The sequence below is a fragment of the Neoarius graeffei genome, chromosome 5 (genome assembly GCF_027579695.1).
Source record: "Neoarius graeffei isolate fNeoGra1 chromosome 5, fNeoGra1.pri, whole genome shotgun sequence".
In the NCBI taxonomy this organism is placed as follows: Eukaryota; Metazoa; Chordata; class Actinopteri; order Siluriformes; family Ariidae; genus Neoarius; species Neoarius graeffei.
The window spans coordinates 109,456,251-109,481,358 of record NC_083573.1 but is presented as its reverse complement, the minus strand read 5'-3'; the positions used below and the strand labels follow the sequence as shown (position 1 = coordinate 109,481,358).

General features: G+C 42.4%; 1 protein-coding gene across 2 annotated transcripts in view; it reads right to left on the bottom strand.

The window, feature by feature from the left end:
• Window positions 1-25,108, bottom strand: part of LOC132887234 (NACHT, LRR and PYD domains-containing protein 12-like) — a 77,797-nt gene that overhangs the window by 6,278 nt on the left and 46,411 nt on the right. The window contains exons 5-6 of one of the 2 annotated variants that reach the window (XM_060922743.1): window positions 14,978-15,151; window positions 14,669-14,845 (exon numbers count right to left, since the gene is read on the bottom strand). In XM_060922743.1, the coding sequence (XP_060778726.1) occupies window positions 14,669-14,845; window positions 14,978-15,151 (351 nt within the window). Of the gene's footprint in view, window positions 1-14,664; window positions 14,846-14,977; window positions 15,152-25,108 lie in introns of those variants that run through there. The other variant, XM_060922744.1, reaches the window with a different exon arrangement.

Below are 25,108 nucleotides of genomic sequence, written 5' to 3'. Positions count from 1 at the left end.
AGTAAACACCTTGAATAAAAATACTTGAAAATACTTGAAATTTGGATCCCTGTGTGTTTACAGAACTATGACAAAGTATGACCTCAAACTGACAGACTACCTTGTGCACAGAGAAAGCAAAAGCCAGATGTTTTTTCCATTCTTACTGTCAGTGTTCAGTTGTTGCTTCATGTGCTTATTAAAGGAACAGTCCACCGTACTACCATAATGAAATATGCTCTTATCTGAATTGAGACGAGCTGCTCCGTACCTCTCCGAGCTTTGCGCGACGTCCCAGTCAGTCAGATGCGCTGTCACTCCTGTTAGCAATGTAGCTAGGCTCAGCATGGCCAATGGTATTTTTTGGGGCTGTAGTTAGATGCGACCAAACTCTTCCGTGTTTTTCCTGTTTACATAGGTTTATATGACCAGTGATATGAAACAAGTTCAGTTACACAAATTGAAACGTAGCGATTTTCTATGCTATGGAAAGTGCGCACTATAATGACAGGCGTATTAACACCTTCTGCGCGCTTCGGCAGTGCATTGATACGGAGCTCAGTATCAATGCGCTGCCGAAGCGCGCAGAAGGTGTTAGTACGCCTGTCATTATAGTGCGGACTTTCCATAGCATAGAAAATCGCTACGTTTCAATTTGTGTAACTGAACTTGTTTCATATCACTGGTCATATAAACCTATGTAAACAGGAAAAACACGGAAGAGTTTGGTCGCATCTAACTACAGCCCCAAAAAATACCATTGGCCATGCTGAGCCTAGCTACATTGCTAACAGGAGTGACAGCGCGTCTGACTGACTGGGACGTCGTGCAAAGCTCGGAGAGGTACGGAGCAGCTCGTCTCAATTCAGATAAGAGCATATTTCATTATGGTAGTACGGTGGACTGTTCCTTTAATGTTATTCGTTGTGTGTACTGTTGTGTACAAAAATACCATTTTGAAAAGAGTGTTAACAGTTTAGCAAAAAGTGTTTGCTTTTGCAAGTAATCTATGATGTTTTGTGAATTGGATATAAGGTTTTGCGATTTGTGTGAAGAGTTTTGCAAAAATAGCCAAAGGGTTCAAAAACTGTGCCTAATCAATCAGAAAAAACTGTAAAGTTATGGGTCCATGAATGATTTTGCACAAAATGTAAAATGACTAATACACAGTTGACAGGAGATACAGGATGCCCGGTAAATTTAAGGAGTTGGAACATTAAATCTTTAAATCACCCTGTTAAGCGCAAAAAAGTACTGTTACATCTCAACCAATTTAATGCAGGAATAGGTTTTCTTCAAGAAACACATTTGCAAACCATTCTAGATTGAGAGGAGGGTGGATAGGCCAATTATATCACTCCAATGTTCAGAGTAAATCAAGGGGTACAGCCATCTTAATTCATAAGAGTATTCCATTTACAAATGTTAAAGGTAGACGCAGATCGATCCGGCAGATACAGTGGTGTTTGAAAGTTTGTGAACCCTTTAAAAATTTTCTATATTTCTGCATAAATATGACCTAAAACATCATCAGATTGTCACACAAGTCCTAAAAGTAGATAAAGAGAACCCAGTTAAACAAATGAGACAAAAATATTATACTTGGTCATTTATTTATTGAGGAAAATGATCCAATATAACATATCTGGGGCAGCATGGTGGTGTATTGGTTAGCGCTGTCGCCTCACAGCAAGAAGGTCCGGGTTTGAGCCCCGTGGCCGGCGAGGGCCTTTCTGTGCGAAGTTTGCATGCTCTCCCCGTGTCCGTGTGGGTTTCCTCCGGGTGCTCCGGTTTCCCCCACAGTCCAAAGACATGCAGGTTAGGTTAACTGGTGACTCCAAATTGACCATAGGTGTGAATGTGAGTGTGAATGGTTGTCCGTGTCTCTGTGTCAGCCCTGTGATGACCTAGCGACTTGTCCAGGATGTACCCCGCCTTTCGCCCATAGTCAGCTGGGATAGGCTCCAGCTTGCCTGCGACCCTGTAGAACAGGATAAAGTGGCAAGAGATAATGAGATGAGATAACATCTGTGAGTGGCAAAAATATGTGAACCTTTGCTTTCAGTATCTGGTGTGACCCCCTCATGCAGCATAACTGCAGCTAAACGTTTCCGGTAACTTGATCAGTCCTGCACACCAGCTTGGAGGAATTTTAGCCCATTCCTCCGTACAGAACAGCTCTGGGATGTTGGTGGGTTTCCTCACATGAACTGCTCGCTTCAAGTCCTTCCACAACATTTTGATTGGATTAAGGTCAGGACTTTGACTTGGCCATTCCAAAACATTAACTTTATTCTTCTTTAACCATTCTTTGGTAGAACGACTTGTGTGCTGAGGGTCGTTGTCTTGCTGCATGACCCACTTTCTCTTGAGATTCAGTTCATGGACAGATGTCCTGACATTTTCCTTTAGAATTCGCTGGTATAATTCAGAATTCATTGTTCCATCAATGATGGCAAGCCGTTCTGGCCCAGATGCAGCAAAACAGGCCCAAACCATGATACTACCACCACCACGTTTCAGAGATGGGATAAGGTTCTTATGCTGGAATGCAGTGTTTTCCTTTCTCCAAACATAACACTTCTCATTTAAACCAAAAAAGTTCTATTTTGGTCTCATCCATCCACAAAACATTTTTCCAATAGCCTTCTGGCTTGTCCATGTGATCTTGAGCAAATTGCAGATGAGCAGCAATGTTCTTTTTGGAGAGAAGTGGCTCTCTCCTTGCAACCCTGCCACGCACACTATTGTTCAGTGTTCTCCTGATGGTGGACTCAAACATTAATCAATGTGAGAGAGGCCTTCAGTTGCTTAGAAGTTACCCTGGGGTCCTTTGTGACCTCGCCGACTATTACACGACTTGCTCTTGGAGTGATCTTTGTTGGTCGAGCACTCCTGGGGAGGGTAACAATGGTCTTGAATTTCCTCCATTTGTATACAATCTGTCTGACTGGGGATTGGTGGAGTCCAAACTCTTTAGAGATGGTTTTGTAACCTTTTCCAGCCTGAGGAGCATCAACAACACTTTTTCTGAGGTCCTCAGACATCTCCTTTGTTCGTCCCATGATACACTTCCACAAACATGTGTTGTGAAGATCAGACTTTGATAGATCCCTGTTCTTTAAATAAAACAGGGTGCCCACTCACACCTGATTGTCATCCCACTGATTGAAAACACCTGACTAATTTCACCTTCAAATTAACTGCTAATCCTAGAGGTTCACATACTTTTGGCACTCACAGATATGTAATATTGGATCATTTTCCTCAAAAAATAAATGACCAAGTATAATGTTTTTGTCTCATTTGTTTAACTGGGTTCTCTTTAGCTACTTTTAGGACTTGTGTGAAAATCTGATGATGTTTTAGGTTATATTTATGCAGAAATATAGAAAATTCTGAAGGGTTCACAAACTTTCAAGCACCACTGTATATTATAGTTACAGGCAGGTTGTATGTGTTAAGTGTAACTGCGCATGCGTGGTCTAAGCGGGGGCAGTCGTTTAGTAGAGCTATGCCTGAAATGTATGTGTTCAAAGTGCTCCAGTAAAGTTAAAGGTTTTGTATCCTTTGTTGTCGTTATTTGAGTTAACATTGGTAGCAGAGGATGGCTTCAAACAGCTACAAAGTGCCACCTCCGTTTGATGAGAAAAAGTCGTATGAAAGTTGGAAGAATGAGACTGAAATTTGGAAGCTAGTCACCGAACTGGATAAGAAGAAACAGGGGCTAGTGGTTGCATTGTCGCTAACAGGGAGAGCAAGGAACGCAGCCCTGGAGACAGCCGCGGCGGATTTGAACAAAGACAATGGACTGGAAACGCTTTTGCACAAGCTGGACATTGTGTTTTTGAAAGAGGAAAAAGACCGTCAGTATGATGCTTACACGGAGTTCGACAACATCAAAAGAGAAAGTAATCATTGAATTCGAACAGATCTACAACAAGATGAGTAAGTTAAAAATGAAGCTTCCAGATGCTGTGTTAGCGTTTAAGCTGCTTGATACAGCAGGACTCTGTGTTAAAGATAAACATTTAGCACTTACCGCTTGCTTGGACCTCACATTCAGTTGCATGAAATCAAGCTTGAAGAGAATCTTTGGAGATAATTCACCACCGGGTGGAGCTAGTGAGTCGAATGAGCCGGACTGTGCATACTACACGCGATTTGCAGGGAAACGTGATGCCAGACCAGATTCTCAAAGTGCTATGCCAGGCTCAAACCCATTAGACAAATTCGGAAGATGATCACGCTGTGCTGTCTGTCAAAGCACTTTTCACTGGGCAAAGGATTGCCCTCACAAAAATGAACAAGCAAAATTAACAGAGGCTGTTGAGCAGTTGACACAAGATGTTGATGAGTGCAACATTACTTTGTATTCAAAGGACTTGTCTGACTCTGAAATCTTCATGGTGGAGGCTTTGGGATCAGCTGTCCTTGACACAGCCTGCACCAGAACAGTGTGTGGAGAAAAATGGCTTGATCACTATGTAAGTGGATTACAACAGAGTGAGTTAGCTAATTTACAGACCAAAGACAGTGCAAGAGCATTTCGGTTTGGTGATGGCAAAGTTGTCCATTCAATGAAGAGTGTGAAGATTCCAGCTGTGATAGGTCGAACTAGATGTCACATAGAAACCGAAGTTGTCCCTGTAGACATTCCATTGCTCTTAAGTAAAGCATCGCTGAAAAGAGCAGGTGCTGGTGTTAGACATGGAGCATGATAAAGCCGCAATGTTCAAACAGCCAGTGAAACTTGAGTTAACCTCTTCAGGCCACTATTGCGTGAACATCAGAACTGAGGATAACCCAATAGGAGGTGAGATCCATGATGAAGAGGAAATTCTGACTGTGACTGGAAATATGACCAAGCAAGAAAAACAGAGGACTCTTCTAAAACTTCATAAACAATTTGGACATGCCTCAGTAGAGAAACTGAGAAGACTTCTGGACTCTGCAGGTAACCATGAAGATGAATGCCTTGTAATCCTCAAAAACATTGTTTTTGAGGATTACAATGCATGTGAAACATGCATTAGACACAGCAGGCCAAAGCCAAAACCTGCTGTGGGTTTACCCATGGCCTCAACCTACAATGAGACAGTTGCTGTGGATTTGCATGAGCTAGGACTGGGAGTGTGGTATCTGCATGCCATTGACCACTTTACATGCTTTAGTGTGGGGGCTATTGTCACAACCAAGAAGCCTAAAGAGATTGTAAAGCATCTCATTCATTGCTGGATAAGTGTACATGGGCCTCCTCAAAGACTATTCAGTGACAATGGAGGGGAGTTTAACAATGAACAAATGAGGGATATGGCTGAAAAATTCAACATTGAACTCAAGACTACTGCAGCTTACAGTCCATGGAGTAATGGGCTTTTGGAAAGACACAACCAAACCCTCACTGAAATCTTGTTGAAAATTAAAAAGGACAATGGATACAGTTGGGGAATGGCTCTGGATTGGGCTTTGATGGCAAAGAACTCAATGCACAATGTGCACGGCTACAGCCCATACCAACTTGTGTTCGGCCAAAATCCAAATATGCCATCAGTCTTGACCAATAAGCCACCAGCCCTTGAAAACACTACACCAAACACCTGGATGGCTAAGCACATTGAAACCTTACATGCTGCAAGGCAAGCCTTCACGGAGGCAGAATGCTCCGAGAGGATCCGACGAGCTATTCTCAAGCAACTCCGTCCGAATGATGAAAAATATGAAACTGGGGATAAAGTGTACTACAAACGTGTTGATTGCATAGAATGGAAAGGTCCAGGTGTTGTCATTGGCCAAGATGGGGTCGTGGTTTTTGTGAGACACAGCGGTACCCATGTCCGTGTACATCACTCCAGACTGAGAAAGGTCGATACTCAGCAGACTGTGCAGGAAGATGTAGAAACTCAGCAGGTGGAAGCCGAAGGCCAGGTGGTGTTGCCACACTCTGGACCCAGTTGTGAAGACTGTGACACAGAAAGTGTCGAGATGACCACAGATGATGACTTACCAATCGTGAATGACAACGGTGAGGCTTCTCTTCATTCACATCAGTCTGATCAGGATACATGTACACAAACTGAGACATTACAGACAGAAATTGTCACAAGTGCTGGAAATCTGCAAGTGAAAACTGGGCAAGTAGTGACATATACAGACAGAGAAAGTGGACAAACAATAACCGGAAAGATTCTTGGCCGTGTAGGAAAGACCACTGGAAAAAACAAAGACTGGTTTAACATGCAGTACAGTGGACCAGAAGAAATTGCTGGCACTACAAGGTCAGTCAATCTGAGTCAGATGGACAATGTACATATGGCTCCATCTGAGCATGCTGACCTGTGCACAGACAGTTATCAAGATGACATTCTGCTGATGAATGATGTTGTTTTTCATTCTGCTAAGCAAACTGAACTGTGTAACTGGAAAAGTAATGAAGTCTTTGAAGAGGTGAAAGATGAGGGTCAAAAATGCATCTCAACACGGTGGGTGTGTACACTTAAAGATACTCCTGATGGTGTTACACCTAAAGCTAGGCTAGTTGCTAGAGGCTTTGAGGAATTAAACAGACAGGAGCTCCCCAGGGACTCCCCTACATGTGCCTCCGAGTCTCTAAGAATGACCATGGCTATCATTTGTCAAAGGAAATAATAATAATAATAATAATTTCAATTTATATAGCACCTTTCACAAACCCAAGGACGCTTTACACAAGAGTTACCACCCAAAAAAAAAAAAAAACTAGGAAGAATAGTGTGAGGTAAAGAAAAAAGTTTTCAAGTTAGCTTTGAAGGAAGAGAGAGTGGAACAGTCATGAAGTGATTGTGGTAACGAGTTCCAAAGTTTAGGAGCAGCAACACTAAATGATCTGCCACCCAAAGATGCCAGTTTAAAACGTGGAACAGTCAGAAGTCCACAGACAGAAGATCTGAGGGAGCGGGAGGGACAGTACAAATGAATTAGCTCACAGAGATAGGAAGGGGCGAAACCATGAAGAGCTTTATAGGTTAAAAGCAAGATTTTGTATTTGATCCGAGAGATAACTGGCAACCAATGCAGTTGCTGTAAAACAGGAGCAAGTGAAGCTGTAAATGGCAACTGAATTCTATGGACATTAAAGCAGCCTTTCGACAAGGAAAAGAATTGACACGAAATATCTACATACGCCCACCACCATAGGCTCAGAGCCAAGGAATTCTGTGGAGACTGAAGAAGTGTGTTTATGGACTAGCAGATGCGTCTCTTTATTGGTACAATAAAGTGAAAGACACCATGTACGAATTGGGAGCTGTCCTGTCACAAGTTGACCCAGCAGTCTTCTACTGGCTAGACAATTCCTGTAAAGTAATGGGAGTCCTCGCTTGCCATGTGGATGATTTTATTTGGGGAGGTTCAGAAATGTTCTCCTCAACAGTCATACCACACTTGAAAGCAGCTTTCCATGTAGGACGAGAAGAGCACAACACTTTCAACTACATCGGAATAGAGTTCAACTCTTTGAATGATGACATACATACATACATACATACATACATACATACATACATACATACATACATACATACATACATACATACATACATACATACATACATACATACATACATACATACATACATACATACATACATACATACATACATACATACATACATACATACATACATACATACATACATACATACATACATACATACATACATACATACATACATACATACATACATACATACATACATACATACATACATACATACATACATACATACATACATACATACATACATACATACATACATACATACATACATACATACATACATACATACATACATACATACATACATACATACATACATACATACATACATACATACATACATACATACATACATACATACATACATACATACATACATACATACATACATACATACATACATACATACATACATACATACATACATACATACATACATACATACATACATACATACATACATACATACATACATACATACATACATACATACATACATACATACATACATACATACATACATACATACATACATACATACATACATACATACATACATACATACATACATACATACATACATACATACATACATACATACATACATACATACATACATACATACATACATACATACATACATACATACATACATACATACATACATACATACATACATACATACATACATACATACATACATACATACATACATACATACATACATACATACATACATACATACATACATACATACATACATACATACATACATACATACATACATACATACATACATACATACATACATACATACATACATACATCCATCTCATCCGACAGAGTCGGTGCCACGCATGAATTTCGTCTTCCAGCACTCTCGGTCCTGCATTGCAGTCCGGAGTTCCCCAACTTCGAGGCCGGTGTCTTCCTGCAGAATGTCCCTAAGCGTTGTGCAGGGTCTGCCACGCCTTCTGCTGGCATCTGGAGTCCATAGCAATACTCTTCCTGCCACCTCTTTATGTCTCATCACGTGACCAGCGAGGGTTAGTCGATGCTGTCTAATGATGGTAGAGATACGCGGGTAGGATCCGTAGAGTGACTTGTTAGTAGGATGTTTCCTCCAAGATATATTCTGGACCTTCCGCAGCATCGAGGTGTAAGTACCATCAATCTTTCTCGAAAGTGAATTTGTTAATGACCATGACTCCGAACCATACAAAAGGATGGATTCAACAGATGCTTTAAACACTCATCTTTGTAGACCGCTTTATGGGGGAGGACCATACCTTCGAGAGGGAGTGTATTGCTCCCCACGCTTTCCCTAACCTTGTCTTCACGTCATGGGCAGTGTTGGTATAGCCTCCAAGGTAAAGAAACTCATCGACTTTTTCGATGCTCGACCTGTCTAGTGTATGCAGTGACTCCTCAGATGTTGGGTTAAGGTGCATGACTTTTGTCTTGGTGGGGTTCAAGAAGAGGCCAATTTGTTGAGTTTCCCTCTCCACACGATGCAGTAAATCTCTGGCATCATTTAGTGTGTCTTCCGTGAGCGCAATGTCATCAGCATACGCCAGTTCCGGGAGGACTTCCTCGGGGTGCCTTCTACTCCTCCGACGTCTGAGGGTCAATCCGTCAGTAGGTGTTATCGCTCTCCTGAGGGCATAATCCAAGCAGATGATGTGGTGTGGTGATGATAACTCCCATCCACCGGGTCCTCAGGTGGCGGATAGAGGTATGGCCCTTAGATAGTAAGGGCTAGCTGCGAATATATTGAATAAGCAGTCCCGGACCAAATCCTGGGTTGCCCTTTGGCAAGCCATAGCACCCAGTAGCCACCCCTGCAGGGTTACGCGAAGATCCATTTGTGAAGCGGGAATGGTGATAGCGACAGTGGGTGAACCCCGACAGACAGGTGTTTCAGTCTCTGTGCACTGCATCCTATAGTGTTGAACTGCTCCTGTGATAGTCCTGGCAAGTCGTCACAGTATCTTTGCCAATAGATAATCATGATGATTTCAGATACAGGTAAAACAGAGTAATTACATACATAATCTGCAACCCATTTCAGTGTCTCCAGTTAGAGCTACTCAGCGAGACGCTTCACTAACAGACAAAGAAATTGACATGCTGAGGTCAAAGATTGGCCAAATTCTATGGGTTGAAAGACAAACATGGCCTGATATAATGTGCAATGTATCCATCTTGGCTTCCAGTACAAAAAATGCAACTGTTCAGACTCTGCACTGTGCAAACAAACTGATCAGGAAATTAAAATCTGATGAAGTGACCTTAAAGTTTCAGTACTTAGGTAAAGATAGCTCCTTGAAGCTAGTAGCGTTTAGTGATTCTTCAATGGGCAACCTTCCAGATGGTAGTACTCAGGGTGGACATCTAATCGTGCTCATGGGAGAAAATGACAAATTCTCACCTATTTGCTGGCAATCAAGAAGAGTCAGAAGGGTGGTCAGAGGCACTTTAGCCAGAAAGACTTTAGCTCTTGCAGACGGCGTTGACAATGCCATATTCTTAGCTACACTGTACTCAGAACTCACTGTAGGTGACTGCACGCACAGAGGTCTATCCATTGTATGTGTGACTGATAATCACTCACTGCTTGATGCTGTCAAGTCCACCAAATCAGTTACTGAGAAGAGACTGCGTCTTGAGATCAGCAATATCAAGGAGCTCTCCAACTAGAGCAGCCCAGACCATTGAGTTATTTCTTCATACGTATGGTGTTCTGGATGTTTGGCGTTTCCAAAACCCCACTTCCAGGTGTTATTCTTTCTTTTCTCAGGCCATCCTTAAAAAAAAAAAATCCGTTTCCTGTCCACCGGGTGAACAAAAAAATTTTCAGTCGGGAGGGAGGGATTTTTATTTATTTATATATATTATATATATATGGATAAGAAATCGCAATGCTGTGTTTGCTTTTTCTTTCAGTACTTTTTTATTACAAAAGCAGACATTTAATAAAATGACAGTTTAATCAACTGAAACTTGTACAAAAAATTTTAAGTTAGCATTTTAAATTCTGACTGCAACATTTGCAAAACTTTTACAAAAGGTACTTAAAATGTCCGACACACGGACTTTTTGTAGTTCTAAAACGACCGTTAGGCCTAGTTTGGATGAAATTACACTATTAAAATTATCACTGAATGATTATTTTTCTGAATCTTTACCATTTTGTTGTTCGCTAGAATACCATTTTGCGATTTCACACTTAAGCAAATGTTTGAAAACTCCGGATCTCCTTCCTTCATGGTGGCTGCCATTTTTTTGTGACGCACGGCGCATGCGCAGAGCTGATTCAATTCTATATTCTGCGCGGAATGCAGGGCTTTCCACAAGCGCCGGCTGCTGGCCATACAGCCGACTACACAATTAAGTCCAGCCGGCTACTTTAATGACTATTATTTTTGTAGCCCACAGGCTCTAAATATTAATTTTCAATTTTAATAAAATTAAATGTTTATCTAACGGACTGACAATAATGTCAAACTGAACCGCAGTCATTTAAGTTGTGATTCGCGCTGTTTGTACCGATAATAACCACAAATTCCCCGCCGACTTCGTTGATCAAGGGAGAGTAACTCATCCGCGGCCCCGACATGCGGTGTGTGTGCGTGCGCACTCGGCGGAAGCAGTAGTGTGTCGGAGGCGACATCGGAGGGGACAGAAGCAGAGATGACGCTTATTTTGTCTCCGGTAAACCAATCTTCTCTCGTTCAATTACGTGCTGGCATCAAAAGACACCGTTGGTTGTAAATGAAACCAAACTGAGTTGTTGGAGTGTATTTTCATACACAAATGGAGAAATATTCGCCGAGTGTTTAATTGTGTAGCCACCACTGCAGACCGTTGTCGTTGTTAATTCATAGCATGCTCAGTTGCGTGAATGTGTCATGCACCGAAAATAAGAGATTTACAAGCCAGGAACGCCTCATGATGCAATACGCAAGAAAAGAAAGAAGATTTACTGCCATTTTACTTTGTATTTGAGTAAAGTGAATAAATAAATGGTCTGTGGAAAATACATTTAATCCTGGGAAGTGCGTGCACAGGAGTTTATTTTGTGTTTACTCCCCCTGGCTGGCTACTTATTTGTCATGGCTGGCTAGTATGAGCCTTAGTGGAAAGCCCTGGGAATGCGTAAATGTTAAGTTCGATTTTAGATTTACGAACCCGAAAAAAAAGTAAAAAAACCGGTGTTAAAAAAAAAAATTTCAACCGCACAAACGGCACTCACCCGGCCGGTGGACCGGAAAGAGAACATTTTTTAATAATGGCCTCATGTTCACAAGACATAATCGCGAACAGACTACTTTTTCATTGACAACCGGTTTCTTCCTATCGTCAGCAAATGTGAATATCACACAGTAGTGATCTCTGACCATGAACCATTGTTGTTGAGACTACAGATGCCTGTTTCACAAGCTACTTATCGCCTGTGGTGCTTAAATAGTTTATGGCTTGCTGATGAATGCTTTGTTCAGTTTATCTCATCTGTAATATCAATAGTTCTGCAACATAACAAAACACCAGGCATGTCATCCTCAACTATATGGGAATCCATGAAAGCATATCTAAGGGGACAGATCTCATATTGTGCATAACAGAAAAAGAGTGAAATAGCACACCAAGAAATTAACGGATGATGTATTACATGTAGATACGACGCTTGCTCAAACCCCATCACCCAACCTACATAAGCAAAGACTGATACTTCAGATGGAATTTAACCTCCTCTCAACTAAACATACAACAAACCTTCTCAATAAAACACGCCACAGAACTTATGAACATGGAGAGAAGATGGGCAGAATCCTTGTGCACCAGCTGCACCAAAAATCTGCAACTCAGTGTATTTCGGAAATAACAGATGAGTTTGGCACCAAACATATAAACCACTTTTATATGAAGAATTTTATTCTGCAGTAAAATCTATGCAAAATTGTAAATCCCCAGGGTCAGATGGGTTTCCTAGTGAATAAAAAAAAAAATACTAAAGAACTCGCTCCTCTATTGCTTTCTGTATTCCAAGAGTCATCCATAGCTGGTTCACGACCTCAAACTATGCGTCAGGCTGTTATATCCTTTATCCCCAAAAAGACTGAAACCCTTTAGAGTGTGGCTCATATCGCCCCATTTCTCTACTAAATGTTGACAGTAAAATACTTGCCAAAATGCTTACTCTACGACTGGAAAAAATATGACTGTCATTGATATGAGGTGATCAGACAGGGTTTATTAAACATAGAGAATTATCTTCTCATATACATAGACTACTTAATGTCCTTTATGATCCCACTCCAGCCAAAGGCACAGAAATATTAATAGCATTCGATGCAGAAAAAGCCTTTGATCGGGTGGAGTGGGATTATCTTTATTGTACTTTGAGATGCTTTGGTTTTGGCTCGAAATTTATACACTGGATTGAGACGCTCGATTCTCTACCTATGGCAGCTGTTCGGACTAACAGCAACCCATCTGCCTTTTTACTCTACAGCGTGGCACCAGGCAGGGACGTCCCCCATCACCCCTTCTATTGGCCCTAACAACAGAGCCGCGAGCAATAGCGCTGTGCAACAGTGTTGATATTAAAGGCATAATCAGAGGAGGAGCTGAACACAAAGTTTCGTTATATGCTGATGATATGCTGATATATATGACTGACCCCAGGACAAGTCTACCAAAGGTGCTTGACCTGTTAAACTTTTTTGGCAAGATGTCAGGATATAAAATTAACATGCAGAAAAGTGAGCTCATTCCTATCGATCCCACTTGTCAGTTGACTACAGTCCAGCCCCTCCCGATTAATTGGAGTTGGAATCTCCTTCCCCTGTCGCTAAGGGGGAGAATAAATGTTGTCAAAATGAACATTACACCTTGGTTCTTGTTTCTTTTTCAGTGTATCTTCTTAACAAAGTCTTTTTTCATAAATGTAGATAAACTATTGTCTAGTTTTATTTGGAATGGGAAAAATCCATGTATACGTAAAGAAATTCTGCGATGACACCGACTACATGGTGGGCTTTCCCTACCCAATTTCCAATATTATTACTGGTCCAATAACATTAAAAATATAATGTATTGGATTCATTCTCCTCGGGATGAAGATAGTCCCAAGTGGCCACAGCTTGAGAGAGCATCCTGTAAACAAGTGTGCTTGCATGCACTAGCCTTTTCTAAAATACCTCTTTCAGAATCTATATCAACATACTGCATGAATCCAGGTGTGAGGCGATCCTTCAAGATATGGATACAGTTTAGACGAGCCTTTTCTCTAATTGAGATGTCCAGAAATGCCCCTTTAGTGAGAATTAATATGCTTGTACCCTCCATGGCTGATGATGCTTTTAGAATATGGACTGAAAAGGGACTAAAGACAGTCAAAGATGTATATGTGGGTGGCACCTTTGTGTGTTTTGAACACTTGAGAACACACAGATTCCACACTCGCATTTTTTTTTTTAGATATTTATAACTTTGCAGTTTTGTTTCGACCCACTCTCTCTCTTTTCCATCACTAGTGCCAGACTCCCTCCTAGATAAAATTCCTAACCCCCCCCCCCAAAATCTCAGGGAGGCTGTGGGTGCAGTGGACTCTCTACTCAGTGTGGATAATCTGAAACCATTAACAGTATTAAAACACAAGTGGGAGGAAGAACTGGATGCTGAAATATCAGATGTGCTGATGCTCTCAATAACACTCATTCATCTTCAATCTGTCTACGACAGACCATCACACAGTTTAAAGTTGTGCACCAGTTACACTGGTGAAAAAATAATTACACCTAATATGTGACCGATGCAATATGGGTTGTTATGTTCCATGTGAAAATGCAATAAAATGACTTCAGACAAAAAAAAAAAAAGTGTAAATGAAAGGGGAGGGGATCCATTCTTTCTCAGTGAAACACTGTTGCCTGATACAGCCACCAGGGGCAGGCTCTCTTCCACTCTTTTCAGAGAGAGAACACCAACCACACAACAGTGTTTTTATTTATTACTGTACCAACACATTCAGATACAGAATCTCCTCTGGAGTGGATAAAGAGACATCAAACCACCAAATCACTCTTACTGTGTGTGTGTGTGTGTGTGTGTGTGTGTGTGTGTGTGTGTAGACAGTCAGTAACTCACTGTAGTGTCTCCAGTGTACAGTGTGGATCCCTCAGTAGATCAGAGAGCAGCTTCTCTCCTGATTCTCCTGGATTATTGCAGTTCAGATCCAGTTCTCTCAGGTGCGATGAGGGATTTGACCTCAGAGCTGAAACCAGAGCAGCACAACCTTCACCTGTAATCCTGCAGCCAGACAACCTGTAGAGAGAAACATCTCACAGTTACAGCATAAATCACTCAGCTTTACTACACAACACACACAATCTTTATACACAGTACACTTACTCTGTGTGTGTGTGTGTGTGTGTGTGTGTGTGTGTGTGTGTGTACCTCAGTGTCTCCAGTGTACAGTGTGGATTCTCCAGTCCAGCAGAGAGCAGCTTCACTCCTGAGTCCTGCAGGTTATTGTTACTCAGGTTCAGTTCTCTCAGTCTGGAGGAGTTTGAGCTGAGAACTGAGGACAGAACTCTACAGCTTTCCTCTGTCAGATTACACCCACACAGACTGGAAGAGAAATGATGAAATATCAGAACACTGATCTCAAACACACAAACACAGCCATAATCCAGCTAAACTTTAGCATGGAACAGAAATGTGAGTGTGTTTCTCTCACACACAGAAATCAGAGGACAGGACGCCACATCAGCACATTTACAGGACTGTGTGTGTGTGTGTGTGTGTGTGTGTGTGTGTGTGTGTGTGTGTGTTAGATTTGCCCAAGCGTGTGTGTGGACAGTGTGTGTGCGCGCGCGCGTGAGCAATGGCGAACGGAGGCTTGATGCCGGCACGAAGTAAGCACTAACTATCTCACCCGTCGTGACTGCCGTTGATAACGTAGAAAAAGGAGTAATAATATGGAATTGAAAGTACTGTTCATTATGTGTTTAATGAGAACACATAAATTGTCCCTAAAAGCTGCGCGGACGTCTGGTAAAATATACAAACAACAATGGAATATCTGCGACTCCGGACCTCACCTGGTGAGAGGTGCAGCAAATAATTTGGGCAACTTTGGCAATTACATCCACCGCCTTTCTGATGAAGAGTGGACCCAGTTTGAAACAGATTATAGAGGCTCGTTCGTAGTGAGACCTTGAGAAAAGTGCTATAGCTTACGCTGACGAAGTCTCTGTCCCAAAGTAACTGTTTCCACTCTCCGTGTCCCTGTGCCTTGCAATAAATCCACTGGAAACGTCTTGAAAGTTGAACTTTAATCCTCGTTTAACTATTACAAAGGTTCTAAGATGCAGAGAGTCGGTGAGTAAATATCAGAGTGTCAGAGGGTCAGAGTGTCAGGTAAGAAAAACTGTTCGCTTCCACAGCTTCTCGAGATCTACCCTGAGAAGCGCGAGACCGTTCTTATATAGCTGAATGAATTCTAATTCTTAAGAAGTGTGAGACAGTTCTAATTCTTGTTCTAATTCTTCACATATGAATTCTTAAGAAGCGTGAGGCAGTTCTAATTCTTAACATATGAATTCTGATTCTTTTAACCTTGCCACATATTATTCATCATCTTAATAAACTACTTATATGAAATTACACACTCAAATGAAATTATATACACCATGTAACATAAATTGTAATTCACTTCTATATGAATTCTACTTTGGCCGTTACATACCCGGCCCCTAATTGCTTTCTATCCTAGAAACAATTACAACATTGAATGTACTTAACAGTCCTTTTCATTCTGCTTCCTGAAGCAGGCAGAGTTTGGTGATCGGCCGCTCAAGTTCGTTTGTCTTCGTCTTGACTCGAACCTTGCGGACGACTCCATGTTCGTCCTCCACAGTCTTCACGATTCTTCCCATCAGCCATGATCCTCTGGGGGCTGATTCGTAGACGAAGTTTTGCCAAATTCAGGTGGCTTAAAGCATCGAGTTACTCCAAAGCCAGTGAGCTGTTGGGGTTCTTCGGTCCACTTGGTCCATTGTTGTGCGAGGTGTTCTGGCACAGTGTCGTCCCAGGCTGTTCTTAGTCTACACAATTCTTGCAGGATGTTTCTAGCAGGTAGTATGACTGGTGACAACATTCCTAGCGGATCATAGACAGAGCTCATTGTAGACAGGATTCCTCTCCTGGTGTGAGGCTTCTGCTCGATGTTCACCTGAAACTTGAACTGATCTGACCGGATGCACCATTGTACTCCCAAGGCTCTCTTGATGGCGAGTGAGTCCTGGTCGAGATCAAGATCTTTGACTTCTGTTGCTCGGTCCTCAAGCGGAATGGTTAACAACACGTTTCGACTGTTGGTCGTCCATTTTGTCAGTCTAAAGCCTCCTGTTTGACAAATGGCCGTCAAGTCGTGGAGTAGCTTGATCGCTTCCTGTTTTGAGTTAACTGATTTTAGACAATCGTCGACGTAAAAATTGTTCAACACTGTCTCCACAGCTGCTGCATCAAAAGTACTCCTGTTGTCCTCGGCGCATCTTCTCAGCGCATAGTTCGCACAGCTGGGTGAAGAGGTGGCTCCGAACAAGTATACCTCCATTCTGTACTCCTGCAGCTCCCTTGAGATATCCCCGTCAGGCCACCATAAAAACCTGAGAAGGTCTGCGTCTTCAGATGGGACCTTGACCTGGTGGAACATGGCCTCCACATCTGCCATAACTGCGATTGGCTCCTGACGAAATCGTGTTAAGACTCCAACCAGACTGCTTGTCATGTCAGGCCCTTGCAGAAGTTGCTCGTTAAGTGTGGTTCCCTGATATGAAGCACCGCAGTCGAATACCACTCGAAGTTTATGCTTCTTGGGGTGGTAGACAGCATGATGTGGAATAAACCACACCTTTCCATCACTCCTGTTAAGCTCTTCATCTGGGACTTTGACGGCGTATCCCTTGGTTATGACCTGGTTCATGAAGCTGACATATTCTTCTCGGAACGTCTGGTTTCTCTGAAGCTTCTTTTTCATGTTGAGCGCTCGTTGCTCTGTCATTGCTCTATTGTTAGGCATTTTCACATCTTTGTTCTTCAATGGCAATCCAATAGAGTAGTGACCGTCGACCAGTTTTGTGGATGTGGTGACTCTGTCCATAAACAGTTGATCTTCCTTTGACATCTCAAGCTGCTCTCCTTGAGCATTCTCGGGAAAGTCATACTTAAATTGCTGGGTCCACAATTCTTCAAGTCGAGCCACCGATATCCGATTCATTTGGATCTGTGGGTATCCGTTCTTTGACCAGCTTCCGATGTTCTCACGCAGCGGCCCATTCACTGTCCATCCCAAGACTGTACGTACTGCATACGGTCCATCTTTCACGCTGCAGATTACCTCTTTTGGCTCTAAAGCCTTTGCGACATCGGTCCCAATTAGAAGATCAATATCCGCCTTGATCAATGGAATTCGTACACCTCGTAAGTGTGGCCACCTATCCACATCCTCTTGGGTTGGGATATTCTCCTGACTAGCAGGTATGGCCCTTTGCGTAAACACACTAGTGAGCCCGACAAAGTCATCCCCCTCCAGACTGCTGACTTCTAGGTCTGGCAACACCTTGCACGAGATGGTCTTTTGGTCTCCCATAGTAGTAAGTAGGATGTTCACATTTTTTCCTTGCAGGTTAAGGTTGTTGGCTAGCTTGTTAGTGCAAAAGGAGGCATTGCTCCCTGGATCCAGGAACGCATAACAGGTCAGCACCTTGTTGCCTTTCTTTGCCTTCACTCTCACCGGAACAATGGCGAGGACGGTTCCTGCACCCCCGGCCCCCATCTGAGAGCAAGTTTCCCCTGCATCCACGAATCCACTGACCACAGTTTGTTCTTCCTGTAAAGACTCCTTTTTTGGTTCCTCCCTTGAAGTGTCTTCTTTTGTTATGTCTTTAGGTTTCTGCTTCATGTGTAACAGTGTAGGGTGTTTAGCTAAACACATCTCACAGCTCTTCTTTTCTTCACAGGCACTGCTCATGTGTCCTCCTATAAGACAGCTGTAGCAGAGTCCTTTACTCTTAAGGAATTCCAATTTTTCTTTGTGCAGCTTTTTTTGAAGTTTCTTGCACTGTTCCATGGTATGCTCTCCCTGACAGAAGATGCAAGGTTTCACGAAAGCCATGTTCATGTTTGGTTTCTTCTCTTTAGCTTTCTTGTTCTCGGCACCAGCAACATCTTTCACTACCCTCTGCTCTTTAGCTTCAGTGGCTAGCGTTATGATGGTTTTCTTGCCAGCTGGTTTTTCAAGTTGGCGCTTTGTTTGACCTGAGATTTCACCAAACACAGGGTGTGCTGCCATTTCAGCCTGTTTGGTTACAAATGACACCACGTCTTGGAACTTTGTTCGCCGATCTTTCTTCTGAATGTCAATGGCGACACTCCTGAATTTCTCCCTCAGCCTGTATGGGAGCTTGGAGATAACTGTGCGCATGTTCGCAGCATTCTCCATCTCATCCAAGTACTCTAGATCCGACATTGCATTGTTACAGTTGATCAGAAACAGAGCATATGCTTCAAGTGCCTTAGCGTCGTCCGACTTGAAAGTAGGCCAATTTAAAGCCTTGTCCAGGTATGCCATCGAGATCTTATATTTGTCACCAAAGCGCTCCTTTAATAATTTCTTGGCTTGAGGGTAGCCCCGTTCAGGATCCATATGAAGACAGCTGCGCACTAAGTCATTAGGCTGACCATATGTGTGCTGTTCCAAATAATAAAGCCGATCTTTGCTGTTTTCAGTCTTGCTTTCTATGCGATGCTCGAAAGCTCTCATGAATAGATGGTATTCCATTGGATCTCCTTTAAAAACTGGAATATTCGGCGAAGGCAATGTAGATAGTTTTTGTTGCTTTATTAGACTCTCAGTTATCTCATTTTGGCGTTGCATGACAGAAGCCAGGTTGTCTGTGTTTGCAGAATTGCCCTTTGAAGTAACAGGCTCTTGTCGCACAACAGGCGTTGCATCGGCAGCTATTCCACTACTATGGCTATGCTGAGATACATTACTAGCCCCACTGCTCCTATTGCAGCTGACATGTTGTCTCCGAGTAGCCCTCAGTGAATCCACCCTACTGCCTTTAGAGCCGCTTGACACATCTGAGCCTCCATATTTTCTTAACACAGCTAATCTTGCATTCGATGCAGCGAGCTTTGCTTGTAACTCCAACTCTTCCTTTTCAGCTTTGAGCCGTAGCTCCTGCTCTTCCTTTTCAGCTTTGAGCCGTAGCTCCTGCTCTTCCTTTTCAGCTTTGAGCCGTAGCTCCTGCTCTTCCTTTTCAGCTTTGAGCCGTAGCTCCTGCTTTTCCAAAGCCCTTTTCTGTTTCAACACAGCTGTCTCGGTTAACAAAGCGGCTTTCTCCATTTCAATTTTTACGCGCTCAGAGCGAACCGATGATGCTACAGAAGCAGAAGAGACAGACTTGGTCTTTTTACTCTTTCTGGATGTAACTGAAATGCTATCTTCAGGATTTACCTCATTGTTCACTCTTTCAGACTCTTCTATGCGATGCGTTGCATCCTGCATCCATGATCTAACCTCTTGCACAAAATTGCATTGCTTATCATATCTTGGCTGCAACCACTTACTTTGATCTGTATTCATATTCTCTATGTATCCAAGTTGACTGTACAGGTCTTTGACATCAGCATTTATCTTACTGAATTCTTCTATCAGCTCTTCATACTCGGTTAACAATTCCTTTGTTATATTTTCCACGTTTGCATCATCATACATCAACTCACGCAATTCATTTTTTTTCTCAGTCAGTTTCTTTAGCTTTGCTCTTCTGGAGTCAATTCTTGTCTGCAGACTATTTTCCAATGACCGTTGTGTTGGTTTACGCTGACGTTTTTCCCTCGGAAGGCTTACCGTCTTTTCTTCTTCATCCGTCATGGTTGCTTTGAACGTCGGTCCGGTTTTTCGTTCCGATTCCACTTGCGACAGTCACGTTGCAGCCACGTCCACTTGTCAATCACCAGCCACGAGTGTAGCGCGCGATCGCGAAAGTTCAGAAGTCCCTCGGTAAATCCCTCGATGAATCTTCTTTCCAGTTTCAGCGAACCTCTCCAGCGTTTTGTAATCCGATGTCAAGCAAGTTTTTCTTACTAATGTAGAGGCTCGTTCGTAGTGAGACCTTGAGAAAAGTGCTATAGCTTACGCTGACGAAGTCTCTGTCCCAAAGTAACTGTTTCCACTCTCCGTGTCCGTGTGCCTTGCAATAAATCCACTGGAAACATCTTGAAAGTTGAACTTTAATCCTCGTTTAACTATTACAAAGGTTCTAAGATGCAGAGAGTCGGTGAGTAAATATCAGAGAGTCAGAGTGTCAGAGGGTCAGAGTGTCAGGTAAGAAAAACTGTTCGCTTCCACGGCTTCTCGAGATCTACCCTGAGAAGCGCGAGACCGTTCTTATATAGCTGAATGAATTCTAATTCTTAAGAAGTGTGAGACAGTTCTAATTCTTGTTCTAATTCTTCACATATGAATTCTTAAGAAGCGTGAGGCAGTTCTAATTCTTAACATATGAATTCTGATTCTTTTAACCTTGCCACATATTATTCATCATCTTAATAAACTACTTATATGAAATTACACACTCAAATGAAATTATATACACCATGTAACATAAATTGTAATTCACTTCTATATGAATTCTACTTTGACCGTTACACAGATGAAAGAGCTTTCAGGAAAATATTGGACATCAAATTGATTGATGACAAACAGAGGATTGTATTTTCCGGAAATGATCCGACACAATGGAATAAACTGACTGCGATTCTCTAGGGATTGTATCACAAGAACGGAACTTTTTCGGCATTTCACAAGAATGGCAGACCGTATGGAATATCACTTCTCAAGTATACAACAAGGATTTTGAGCAAACTCCCTGTACACAGTGATCCTCCAAAAGACAAAACATCAGAGGACCTGGCGAGATGGATAGAATATCAATTGCGCTTTACGCGCGAGGTCATCCAGCCAGCGCTTAACAAAGCAGCGGGGGCACAACAGCAGAGACTCCCTAAAAAGGTAGGCCGAGATGCTCTTGCTTATCTTTGGATTAATAACAGAAGTAAAGCTATCAGGATTATCCTAAACAACAGTATATTCCCAAGTCCCCCGCCAGGCATTATTAATACAGAGCAAGTGTATAATTATTATCACCAGAAAAAACAAGTAAACGCCACTCATGAGCGCCTAGGCCAAAACCTACCACCTTGGCATGATGCACTAGATTTAAATCTCCCCACCGAAGCACCAAATACCTCACTTTTTACATCACAAGAGGTACTTAAGGTAATTGAAAGCCTCCCTAACAACAAGGCAAGCGGGATGGATGGTGTTGTATACGAAATGCTGAAAAACACTAAATCATGGACATGTACCACATTGACGCAGATATTTAATGCATGTACGATAAACGAGAAAATACCCTATACATGGAAAGGAGCCCTTATCCACCGAATTCCTAAGAAGGACAACATACCTGACGATCCAACAACGTGGAGAGATATCTCTCTACTTCCTACTGTATATAAAGTTTTCATGAAGTGCATCCTGAACCGTATCCTTTCATGGTTGACTGAAACCGGCATTCTTTCAGAAAAACAAAAGGCTTATATAAATCGCCAAGGCATGAACGAACATGTGTTCTGCCTGAAAACAGCAATTGACGATTTCAAACATGAATCCGCTCGATTTTACGCAGTCTTTCTAGACTTTCGTGATGCATTTGGTTCATTACCGCATACAGTTATGATGGAGACCCTTAATGAAATCAACTTACCTGCACCTTTCATCAACATCATTAAAGATATCTACAGAGACTCCTTTTTTCAGGTTATTTGTGGAAACAACCTAACCAACACAATTGAACTGAAAAGGGGCATCAAAACGGGTTGTCCATGGAGCGCGATAAATTTCATTCTTGCGTTAAACCACTGGATAAAGTGGCTGTGCTTCTGCGCTGCCCCTGACATTAGGTCGCCAAACCCTGTACAGGCTTATGCCGACGACGTCCAAGTGTCATCTAGAGATGAGGAGGTAATCAAAACCATGCTCTCCTACACGGACAAATTCCTAGGCTGGTCTGGACTTGAGGTGAAAAGCATGAAGTGCGCTACATTCTACGAAAGGTGAAGTGGGGGCAACAGGTGGTACCACGCCAAAGGAGACAAACCGCCCTGGTTTTCCATCATGGGCAATGCCATTAAAGTATATTCACGTCACGAAACATACCGCTACCTCGGACACAGTTTTAATATCGCAGGCGAATGGGAAGAGCAATTGCAAGAACTAATACATGAGTATTAGATTAGAAATGATAGACTCTTCTCCATTACCCATAGCAATGAAAATAGAAGCTATTCGAGTTGTCGCTCTTTCTAAAATACAGCATCTCTTCGCCAATATTCATATTCCCAGGTGTACTTTAAAGGTGGGGTACAAGATTTTGGAATAACGGTTGCTGCAAGCCATAATTTGAAAAGAAACACGCCCACCCTCGCCATGCTCCCACCCCCGTCTCCACCCCTCCTCCCCCTTATAAAGCCTGAGAAATTGGAAAAATAGCTCAAACTTTCTCATTTAAACTGTGTTTTCAGCCCCAATTTTCACTCCACACACATAATTTTCTCAAAAGTAGTAGCCACACTTGTCCTGATTTACACAATGTGTCTACCTACACGATAGGGCTTGCAGTTTTTGAATGAGAAGCCTGAAAGTGAGGAGAGGACAGCCGCCCAGCCCCATAGACTGCCATTATAAACAGCAGAAAAGTCACTCGTTTTTAACTCGCTCTAGTGACCTCATTTTTTATACTACAGACAAAAAAATTACATCAGTATGTTCAGGAAAGCCTTGTGGCACTCACTGTGAAAGAATTTTGTGAATATCTCCTTCCGTTTTCGTGTAAATCCCCGTTGTTTGGAGGGAGCCGCTCTGAGGGAAGACTGCTCTTTTTGTATGCATCTCTCTGTCTCGAAGGGCAGCGAGTGGGGGAGGGGCTACTCGCAGGCTTCAGTCTGATTGACGTGTCAGTATCCAATCATTTTGAGGTGGTACCTCGATATGATTGGATGGCGTTTTTCCTTTATTTTACACTGTAGACTGGATTAAAATATTTCGTTTTGGGGTCAAACCTTCTATTGTACTGCTTGCAACATGGGTGTGAGGAGCTTTTCAAGCAATATGGAAAAAATTACTCCTGAAAAACATCTCGTACCCCACCTTTAATGGAATTAAATAACAAGATGGTGTCCTTGGTGAGGCGTTGGTTCGGCTTGAATTCACATTCAACCAGAGACGTCCTGTTCTCCAGAGCGGGAGAAGGAGGGTTGGGGATCCCTCATATAGAGTGGGTGTATGTAGCAACCAGACTATGCCATCTCATCAGTATGCTCAATAATGACGACCCATCCGTGCGCGAATTGGCATGGGCATCACTACTTCTACATCTAAAGAAGCGGAAAGTCCCCTATGCAAACACAGAGGAGGACAGCTTTCTTGGATTTGGCAAAAGACCCAATGGGAAGCTCAACATAAATGCAGCTGGCTTTGGTGTGCGCTCAGACTGGGTTGACCTCAACGACATCTGCAATCGTGCAAATGTACAGTTGCGCTGGAAACATACATCGGGGCAGCCTGTCAGCTTGGATTACAACATAGTCGCAGACCCAGCAGTTACTGTTGAAGCAACAATCACAGTCAATGACAATACACGACATCTCAATCCAGAAAATTGCAGAACATCAGTATTGGAATATTTACAAACACGAGCAGTTCAGCAATGGACAGCGCTACGCCTACAGGGAAAACTAGCCTGTTTACCTGACGCCAACCATAGTGTATCCCACTCTGTATTGCAAAACACAGCTCTACACGATGATATACACAAATTCACCATCAAATCCCGTTTACAAGTACTACCAACCAAAGCAAATTTGGCTACATGGTATCCAACTCAGCACGAACCGTTCTGTATGTTACACCGTGATCAGCAAAGAGAGACCGTGGCACACATATTGAACGGTTGCCCCGCTTACAAGGGACTGTATATCGCGCGTCATGATCGCATTGTAGTGCTGACCTTGAAAGAGCTGCGCAAGGATAACAACTTCACATCAATCCATTCTGGACGTGTTATAATAGACTGGTTTTCTCTCACAAATGATCAGTGTGATACATTGGGAGTTGTCATTAATCACTCACCAAATACACCTGATCTGATATTAATTAATGAGCAGAATAGATCCGTTATTATGTTAGAAATTGGTTGTTCTTTTGACAGCTATATGGAAACTTGCTATTCGTCCAAAATATTGAAATATCAACCCTTGTGCAATGCGTTAAATAGCTGTGGTTATTCTTGTAAAACAATAGCATTGATCTTTGGTAGTTTGGGCCATGTCCATAAAATGTGTGCACGTGGATTACAGATCTGTGGACTCTCTAAAAAATGGGCCAAAAAATTTACCAAATTCTGTTCAGTATCCAGTATAATTGGGAGCCTCTTCATTTGGAGACGTAGG